Source organism: Nothoprocta perdicaria, unplaced genomic scaffold (genome assembly GCF_003342845.1).
Source record: "Nothoprocta perdicaria isolate Ctin4 unplaced genomic scaffold, notPer1 scaffold_438, whole genome shotgun sequence".
NCBI lineage: Eukaryota > Metazoa > Chordata > Aves > Tinamiformes > Tinamidae > Nothoprocta > Nothoprocta perdicaria.
The window spans coordinates 248413-259055 of record NW_020455686.1 but is presented as its reverse complement, the minus strand read 5'-3'; the positions used below and the strand labels follow the sequence as shown (position 1 = coordinate 259055).

The 10643-nt window shown below is 36.7% G+C and overlaps 1 protein-coding gene across 6 annotated transcripts in view; it reads right to left on the bottom strand.

Annotated features, from left to right (window-relative positions):
• Positions 1-635: 635 nt before the first annotated feature.
• HS3ST5 (heparan sulfate-glucosamine 3-sulfotransferase 5) overlaps positions 636-10643 on the bottom strand; it is a 179959-nt gene continuing 169951 nt past the window's right edge. For all 6 annotated transcript variants that reach the window (XM_026046337.1, XM_026046333.1, XM_026046338.1 and 3 more), the window contains exons 3-4: positions 6558-6696; positions 636-2157 (exon numbers count right to left, since the gene is read on the bottom strand). In XM_026046337.1, coding sequence (XP_025902122.1) covers positions 1227-2157; positions 6558-6664 — 1038 coding nt within the window. In that variant the 5' untranslated portion in view covers positions 6665-6696 and the 3' untranslated portion in view covers positions 636-1226. The remainder of the gene's footprint in view (positions 2158-6557; positions 6697-10643) is intronic.

Below are 10643 nucleotides of genomic sequence, written 5' to 3'. Positions count from 1 at the left end.
CCTTCACTTCTCAAACATCATCAGTTTCCAATGATGTAATCTCTATAATTCTCCTTCTAATCTTGTTTTTCTGTTTGTCATCTTAGTTTTAATGGCTGTTCTGCTTTTCTGAAATACCTGGCTACAGTAATCTTTTACAGACATTCTTGAGCCTCCTGGGCAACTGCAATTGAATTAATTATTGCAAAGTGCTGTAACAGAACAGTAATAATGTTCTTTGAGGTGTGTATTACATCAGATTTCCAGATGGCTGAGTTTTTGAATAAACTCAGTTACACCTCATACATCAGTTTTTTYAACTGTCTAAAAAGCAGATTTGCAAATGGAACACTTTCTTATGCACATGGACATGGTTTGTCCAGCTAAGGGGCCACACCAGAATACATCAAGAAAAGGTGAAAAGCAGTTGCACATATAGGTAATTTTAATCCATTCCGTTTTTAAATACGACAATAAATTTAATTTTCACAATAAATTAAATAGCCATATTCAGTTTACAAAATAGAATTACTTAGTGTGAAACTGATATTTACAAAGATTTTACACTATGTACACGATGTTGCTCTTTGTCGACACACAAGCATAGGAGAAGWAATTATCTGACCTTTTTTTTGACACCTGACTGACATGCTACAAGTGATACTATGGTCCATACAATAAAACAATAGTGCAAACTCACCACAGGAACTCTGAAACAATGTTGCTTGTATGAGATMAGATACTTATTTCAAATAATAAGAAAATAGTACTATCCACTGTCATTGTAAAAATTCAGCACTGTGTTCAAAGTGTCAGTATTCCTTCGGGAATATATATACCAAAGGTAGCCTAGATATTATGCTTTCCCACAGCTTCACATAGTTTTGATGTGAATTTTAATGGCATAAAATAGCATTCTGATTAGACCAATAAATAAGTTACATAAACACTTTACTAAGCAAGARGAACACTGACCCTTTTAATAGTGTCTGAATTTATTTCCCTAAATATCACCTTTTCCTTTATTATTATATCTTAAAAGATGCAACTATGCTGATAGTAAATTTATGTTAATTACTACTCTGTAGAAAAGATTGATCCCACTGTATATTTGGTCATACACTGCATATGTACAGGTATGCATGAAAAAAGTTACTTTGACAGCTGTGTCTATGAAAAGTGCATATTTTAGCAGAGACATTATTGCATGTCCCCGGTGCATCAGAATGTGTTGTATGAAGTTCAGTTTAGGGCCAGTTAAATGTCCTCCCAGTGATCTGGTAAAATTTTTGATTAAAAGGATGAAAGAACTTGCGCAATTTGGTAATGACAGAGGTATCCACCTCTGGATGAATGCGTCCTTTGCTACCTGCCAGGCACTTGTTAAAAACAATGTTAAAACGCAAGCAATAAAACCCTCTGGTGGCATTGAAGTATAAATTGTACTGACTTATCCTGGGAGGAAGATTTAGGAACTTCTCGACCAGCTGGAGTTCTGGCAGTGGTTCAGTGATGAGTCGGTCTCCATCTACAATATGAAACTGCTCGATTGGGAAATATTTTAACCATCTCTCCAGATGTTTTGTGTAGATACTGGTTCTCACTGCCTTATACTTAGTGTTCACTTCGCAAGTGTTAGGATCAATAGCGAGCTTTTCAAATTTGTAGTAAGTTTTGTTCTTTCTCTCCTTCCCTTCTAGCACCTGAGTGTAATCAGAAATAGCTCTTGTGGTGGGTTCCCTGACAATGATCAATAGTTTGATAGATGAGTTCATTTTGTAAATCCTTTCAGGTACTTCCTCAGTGATAAAATATGCAGGGCTTTTCTCAATTGTTATTTGATGAGGGTAAGAAAAAGGCATTTTTTTCCGGTACCACTCAATCCCCTTGGCATAGTTCTCATCATTGTCAAAGAAGTGAATCTCTTGAGAAGCTTTGACCACGGYGGGGTGAAGGTTCAGCATCTCCAGCAGTGCTCGGGTACCTCCTTTCCGCACCCCRATGATGATGGCCTTGGGAAGCTGCTGAACCAGATTGTGGAGCCGTATCTGCTCCTTTGTGGCATTACCCTTACGGAACTCATGGAGAAGACCACGTTTGAACTGCAGAGCTCGGAGTGGGATTTCCTCTTGGCCATGGGGTCCAAATCGGCCATCAATGGGACAGAGGGGCTGCAGTCTGCAAATAGCACAAGAGATATTTGTAAGCAGGGGATATCTCTTAAGGCAAGTTTGTAATATAAGTCTATTGTAATGCAATGTGTGTATCTTTGACATTCTACTTTATTCTGTCAAAAGTTAAAATGTTTGCAAATAATTTCATTGCTTATTCTTTTTTTTTTTTTCTATCTTTTTTTCGGGGGGAGGGCTATCATTTGCCTGATTARGCCAATTTTATTTGGTCATTTTGATCTGTAAATATGGTGTATCTAAGTCCTCTATTACCAGTACTTCCCATATTCTGGCCTGAATCCTTTCCCATGGTTCCCATTGTTCACTTTCTTAGCTTCTTGATCCAGACTAGCCTTTTTAATGATGAGGAATAAAAACGATTACACACTCAGCTTTCTAGGCACTGACTCTCAGTGTTTACCCTCCTCTCTCAATAGAAGATCCCCAGTGTTTTCCCTGTGAGAGAATCAGAAGGACCACGATTTGGACTCAGGGGTGATTAGTAAAACACAGAAAGAGGAAGGGGAATTTTTTTTTTTTAAAAATACATTTATTGCCTTGCATGTATAATAATCTTTTATTTACCTGCCCACTGTACTTTTTTTTCTTTACCTTTAGCTTTTCTTCCTTTCCCCTGCATGTTTGATCTATTTTTTTACAGTCATCTGAAATTATTTCATGTTTTCCCCTTTTTATATTTTTTAAAATGCTTTCTTCTGTATGATATCACTGAATGCAAGAATTAACTCAGGAAGAAAAATTTTTAAATTTTGCTACTACAGAAGAAGCCCTTTCTCCATTCCCGTTGTTTTGGTAACTATACTGGCTAATGCAAAASTAAAGATGAAATCACCATGTTAAGAGAGCTTCCAAAATCCTATAGAAAAATAAAATAATTTTGCAGAACAGTGGTATTCAAAATTAAAGACATATAAGAACAAAGGTTGCCCAAGCAATTTGAATATGAGATCTTTGGACATATATATTACAGTATGTTTTTTAAATTACATGACCACATGCTATTATTTTTCACAGGACCCCTGCCTCAGCCTGTACACCAGATGGGCAATGCTCATTAATAGCTCTTTAGGTATTCAGTATTTATTCTGGTTCCTCAGCATGTGGCCCCTCATTCATTTACTGTATATTATTCAAAATCTGCTTTCAGGACAGAATTATTTATTTCTTTGTAGCTTTCCCATCTATCACTGCTCATTGGGGTCTCTAATTTGACACTGATGCCAGGACAATAGATGATGGGGACAAAATAAGTTTGATACTCCTGGCTGACCAGATCACTTACTGTCTTCATTATCCAGATGCCCTCCACACAGAGTTGAGAAAATAACCCAGATGACATTGCTGGGTTCACATAAGCTTTAGTCCTGCAAATTCATCAGAAAGGATAGTGAGAACTTAGCACCTGTTTTTATTCCTTTTCTCAAACTTCCACTCTCTTCTCCTTTGCTTTCTGTCATCTACTAAAAAAAAGCCTGACCTAGTGACCAAGGTTTATGCAGTTGCAGCCCTGATGAAAACCTGCACAGAAGAGTGCAGGGAAAAAGTAGTGTATCATACAAGGTGACACTGATACAACTGGTCAGATTGYGGTTGGCTCCTAAGGTAGCCTCTGTTTAGCAGCATAGTGGCAAATAAAAGCATAAGAAACAGAATCTGCATTTTCTATTTCTGGGCTCCTCTCCTTCTGTGTATTTGTTATTTGTTTTCAAACAAAAAAGATTCCACCACRGTAGTTCCAGACCTATCTCTACTAATTTTATCTCTTTTACTCAAAAAGACAGTTAGTGCCTTCAATGTAACACAACAGCTTGCCAAACGGCGGTTTCCTTTAAAAGTAAATAAATACTCAAGATACCCTCTAGCCTAAGGGAAAGATTGATGTTGTAAAAAGTCCTTCCTCCTCACTTTATATWSTMWTTTTGTATTTCTTTCTCCTTTCKTTTTCTCTGACTTTACAAGATAAAAGAATATCTTTTAAGAAGACCTCTGCATTTGTGGGACTAAGCAGGATGCTGACTCTTGGTAGATGAGTCTCAGATGTAATTAGGAGTTGTTATACTGCAGAATATATTTTTTTTAATCTGAGCATTTTTTTCATTAAAATAACAGGATCCTTTGCAAAGAGAATATAAGACCTTCATTGCCTCACTGTGAAGTTACTCTTCTGAAACAAGCAGTTTCTCAAGCTACCGTGAATTTTATTGGAAAAATATAAAGTAGAACAATTAATTTCAAAAACTCTACTTTTTGCAAATTTCAAAACACTTAGAATTTTAKTATGGGAAGAGCTGAGCAGTCTGATCTAGACTCTGATCCAGAGTACTTGCTAATGATTCCAGTGTAAACATTGTGGAGGCAAGAGATTATAAGCCTGGTTCCAGCAGCCTGGTTCAGAGCACGAGCACAGAGGGTCCCTGTACTGTCAATAGACAGAAATAGGTAACCTGAAGACTGATTCCAGTTCTGTCAGAATTCCTAGGAACAGAATTTGTTTGAGCTTCTGTTCTTCACTCACTCAGGATCAAAAGGACCAGAGACTTCGCTGTTCTATTTATCACATCTTATGACTCAGGATAACAGGAAAACTATCGGTCATTTCTCTCTGTCCAAAAGAAAAGGTTATTATTAATAATAAAAAGCACTCTAAGTGAAGAAAAGTCTCTAATCTGAGACTGTTAAATGTGGTCTATTCTCAGCTTTGTTGTTCAAAGTGGAGCAGCATAAGTAAGGCATAAAGGCATCTGGATTTCTTCCTGAACAATTATTTATTCCAAAGCAGGCTGTAGCCACTCACAATGTCCTTTTACTGACAAATTTGACAAGCTTGGATTGTGTCCTAGTGCAGAGGTAGAAGTACCTTGCTAGTTAATCCATCTATGCATTTCTYTCTCTTTCATAACAAGTCCAAATCAAAGGATTTTTAACAGTGTGGTATTTTTCATGCTGTACAATGCAAAAGGATGAAACTGAATTTTACTGCCATTGGCAACATTATATATGAAACCTGTGGAATTCACTGCCGCAGGAGGTCAGTAAGTCAAATACTGTGGCTAGATAATTTTATGGCCCTCAATAAATTCTGTAGATATGCAAGCATAGATAATAGTATAAGGTTAATTAGATTTCATGCCTCAGAGCATGAGATGTATTTCTGCAGGGACCAATAAGGAATTCTGCCCCCATTTACAGAATCATATTAGTCTCAGTGAAGTTTCACCTCTGAAGCGTCAGCGATGCTTTGGCCACCAGGCGAAGGAAGATATAAATTCTGAGCTTAATTTCTAAAATGATTATGCTTAGTTGGGTACACTGACTCCCTCTTCTTCTGGAACAGGAGCGAGCATCYGAAGAAGATATGCAGGAACCTCAGATTGTGCTCGATATTACCAAGTAATGGATATTAAGCAATTCTGTTCTTAGCTAGCTTTATGTGAATTGCCTACTCACCCAGTGTTGTGTCACAGTTTTGGGCTCAAATAATACTTGGCATCATTTGAAAGAGCTAATAGGCCATTAGTACTAATCAGCTATTTACTAGTTTCGGGAAATCCTGAACTCCAATTTCACTTGCTTCTCCAAAAACAACTTTTTTTTTTAACTTTTTTTTGCTATGTCTTTATTTATCAGTCATTACAGCAATTCCAGGTACTTATGAATGTCCCAGAAAGAGCACTGCTTTTGTAGATAGTAGTACTATTACACTGTCAACAACACCATCTGCAAATTAGCCTCGTCCAAAGTGCTAAATACTACTTGATTTCATTTCTTGTATTCTCTACTTGTCTCCAAGAAATCACTTGCAGAGACAACCTACTTATCTGGCACATTCAACTCCAGAAAATCCTGACTAATTAACACCGTTGAAATTCTCAAACCCTGCAGCAATCTTTCAAGTGAAATAGTATTAAAAACTTGACGAGCTACTCTGCAGGCTCATACTTAATTTTAACTACCACTGTAGCACATTAATTGCTTGATCATAAATTTAGAAAAGATGATACATAAATACATCATAACTGTTTTGCTGAAACTAGAGGTCAACACACAGATGCACACAGTCAAAAATGAGCTACTGTAATGACATTTTTACTGGATACTGTTTTATTTCTTCTCTGAAAATAAGTGTAAATGCATTTGGAATACAAATAGGCAGACAGAAATACTTTGACAGGGATGGCCTGCAGCTCCATTAGGCTACTTTCTTCTGCAAAAGGGAAGAAAGAACTATGAAAATCAGGACTAAAGTGGACAGTCTTCTACACATGAGTAGAAAGAAAATATTAAGTAAAAAAAGGATATCAGGACTCTGGGCAATTAGCCTTTAAACAAAAACCTCAAGTACTCTGAACCCATTGCAATTAGGAGAAGAGCTACTTAATGATTTACCTATCCAAGCTCCCAACTCTGGCAACTAGATACAGGAGACTTCCAATAGCAAGGCTGCCTAACACAAGGAGCTTCTGTCTCAGCAACGCCTGCTGTTTGAATAGCATGGCCCTCCATCAATCTTCAGGACTTCTTCAGTCTGCAGAGACAAGAACACATAAAGCACTTTTCAGTAAGCAATATACAGGTTAATACTTTTAATAGGTTTTCAATCAGTTGTTATTAAGTCTCATTTGCAAAGATTTTTCAAATTACAAAATAAGTAACTTTTTTTTGTCTGTCATTTTTTTTTTTTTCGCTGTTCCACATAGCAACACTACAATGTATTTGGAATAGGATGCTAATTTTGGAAGTAACAGTTCAGCTACACCCACCATTACTAGTTTTGTCTAATCACTCCAATATAGAACCTGACTGTGTAGAGACTTGTATTGTAATTGCATGTCTTGGTAGGTAAATATGTTCAGATTTGAAATCCTTCTGTGCCAGAAAAATCTAGATTTCAACAGAGATGTAATTACTCTGCTCCCAAGTGAGACATCAGACACCAGGACCTATGCATACATGTACACAGTGTACGAGGGGCATATTTACTGTGTCTGTATTGTTATTATAATGTAAGAGACAGAAATCTAAAACAATGCATTCATGATCTGTGCCAGCAAGCACATGATGTCAGATCTTAGAAGTAGAAAAMTTGTGCAGGCACAACCACATTTTTTCAACAGTAGCGCAATGGTAGATTGTGCAACACATCCTTTCATTTCCTGCTGTGTATCAAGTTGGGCCGTTCTATGRAGAACCCCACAGTACTCTGTGGGCCTAACACCAGTCATGGGATGTCACCTCAAGAAATGATCCATGGACTGGCATCCTTGACTTGAGTACGGCCCCATTTARTTTTCAGTAGCATGAAGCAAGGACTTAAATTTCCCTTTCTGATGTGCTCCAGATCTTATCTGAAGCTCATAAATTATCTTTGCTTAAGAGGCAAATCTGAGTCAAAGCATATGACCCTGTGCCAAAAATATTGGATTAGAATAATCACTTTATAAAAATGGAGGATCCTGGGCAAAGCAGAAGGACATGCYAAGCAAAACCATCTGTCTTCACCCTGTCTCTTCCCTAGGAGTTATGCTATTTTCTAAAATTGAAGGACTACTGAGGAAAAACAATCATGAATCACTCTTAGAGCTGGATGACTAAGTATCTTCTTCAGAACTGAGGAGAAAGATCAGTCCTTTCTTTCACGGCACAGGCAAAGACAACATCGTGTTCAATCTTTGCTCTTCACTTTCTCTTGCTCTTGGGCTTTCTCATAAATGTACAGGAAACTTACATTCAAATCCTCTCACTGATTCAGGGGATTTAAAGCCATATATTCTGCCTGCCAAGTGAATGCTTTAATCGTCAAACTGATCCTCTTCGTATAAAAAAACAGAAATATCAGCTAGAATCTCCCGAAGTACTCATTCATGTTCTCACTCCCTAGACTACGGAATGTTTAATGCAGTATGGAGCAGTTTCCAATGAAGCTACTTATTTTCTGAGCTTTGACTAGACTAACTTTCAACAATTTTTAATGTCAAGGTTCTTACGTTTTATTTGCAGTAGATCTGCAGATCCTTCCTTCTTTTCCAGGCTTTAGACTTGAAGCAATGCAGGAATAAATGCATGTAGTTATATACAGAAGCAGGATAATGGTGAGAGTGCAGGATAGATAGTGATAGTGAGATAGATAGTGAGAGTGCAAGGTATGATTGCCTAACCCTGAAGAGAGCTCACATAAGTTCCTTCATCCTACAGTCCATACTGCTCAATTTTGAGAGTGGCTGTGGTAATAATTTTGGCCCAGAAAGCTCTAAAAGAATTCTTGGATACAGTTTGGTAGTTAGTACAAGCCAGGAACCATACCCAATATGCAGCACACCTGTGGTCTGCCTTGATGCTAAGTGTGTTTAATAGTATAGTTGTAGGCTACCTTGTGCTGGTTGTCTTCAGGGGCACAGCATAGTCCCATATTTAATTTGCTGCTGTAGAGAAAGCTTTTGTAAGTCCAGTTCATCATCTCTTGCTAAATGAACCGTGCAACATTGGAGCTCTGAGTCTGACTAAGCCTCTAACAAACTTCTGGTGTGCTAATAATAACAGCAGTTGCTTATAGAGCTMTAAGGCCAGGTCAGAGCTCAAGATAACCTAACATAGGGAATATATTACTTTTTACATAGATAAAAGTAACTACATAATAAGAAATCCTAGGTAAGTTCCATATTGCAACAAGAAACATAGAACAGAGACAGAAAGGAATTAGTAATGTAAATACAGAGGCAGAAATAGTATTATCATCCTTTTAGAAATAAATGAGGAACAAAGGTACAGGTAGATGAAGTGATTTGTTCAAGGTCATAGAGAAAATCTATAGCATCAGAGGGATTCAGGCTGAAGTGTCTGCATTCCTATAGAGTACCTTAACTGCAAGACCAATTTTATACTTTTTTTTCTTTCTTAATATACTTTTCTAAACATTGAAAGATGAATATAAAAGTCCTAAAAGAGAAGTCTAGATATTGAGCAAGGCGGACAACCCATAACTGAAGCATAACATTTTAGCAGTGTAGGTMAATAACAGATACTGTATCTCTGTTGTTATGTTACTGATAATTAATATTCCAATTAAGTTGATTAAAAAAGAGGGAAGAGTAGGACATGATGATGACAATGACAATAAATGTTCATAGGTTTTTGGGTTTTTTTCACTGCTGTTCTGTGTAAATAAAACTATCATATCACTATTACAGTAATGAGTGATGAATTTCACCTGTCTGAAAGCATATACATCCCTCTCTACATGAATCTAAAGTTGTGTTCACAAATTCTTCCTTATACAGGCTCTTGTATCCCAGTCATACCAACTCTGTATCTGCAGACTTCTCCAAAGCTATGAAAATCATAATGATATAATGTAAACAAATTAAGTATAACCTATTTCCTGAGGTAGGTCCCATAAGGTATTATTCATGTCTGCAATAAAATTCAGTGCACAAAAACAACTAGACTACTATACACTAACTAGAAATGCAAAATTGTGGAAGAACTTCCATTTTGTCTGTATTCATGTATGTGTGAGGGTATTTCCTTGCATAAAAATCTCATAGAATAGTAAGTGCTAAAATCATGATAGAAATAAGGATAAAACATTATTTGTTTATTTAATTAATTGCTATTACCTTTATCACCTAATTTAGAGCTAATTGAGAGAGTTTTATTCCAGAGAGGTTGTGGCCTCCTGTTCTTACAGGAAATGCAAAATATAGAGAGGTAATATCACAGCTTCTTAAATCTTGATAGCTGTACATGACAGAGAAGGGAATTAATGAAACAGTTCTGTTTAAATCACTAAGTTAGTGCAACCAGAACATGATTAAGATCCCTAATGTAGATATATTACTGAAGACTAGCAAGGCAACACTTAAAATAGAAAAAGAAAATTCAGGGACACATTATAAGCACCATAAAGTTTACATGACTGAATGCAAACTTTTTGACTTATGAAGGGGGAAAGCAAGACAAAATTTAATCCAAGTAACAAGTTTTTAGCACTTATTTGAGTCAAATGCTTTTCTTAATTTTGGATTTATTTCTTTGTGAGTGACCATAACTGAACTCACATATTGMAACTATGGACCAGTAGGAGGAGGCTTGTGAAAGCAGGAAGGAATTAAATCTCTGCCAATAAACTGTGACACTGACTAAATGAACTGGAAGATCCAGTAGCAAAGACAAAATTTGACTGTTGGGTGAAATAAGGTGGGGAAAACAGAAATACATACAAATATTACTAGTATTATTGTAAATAGCCTGAGTTTCATAACAAGACATTTTGTGGAAACACTGAAAACAGAAGCTGTTTTTATAATCAGCCACTCCAGACAAACAGACAGTGAAACAACAAGATCATCAGCACATCATCTGGTAGCAATTGGAGGAAAACTTTTGGAGGAAAACATTTGGACAAATGGAGGAGAGATGAGAGGATACTATTGATAAATGTATAATGTGTAACTGATTAGGGAGAGAAGTGTAAGA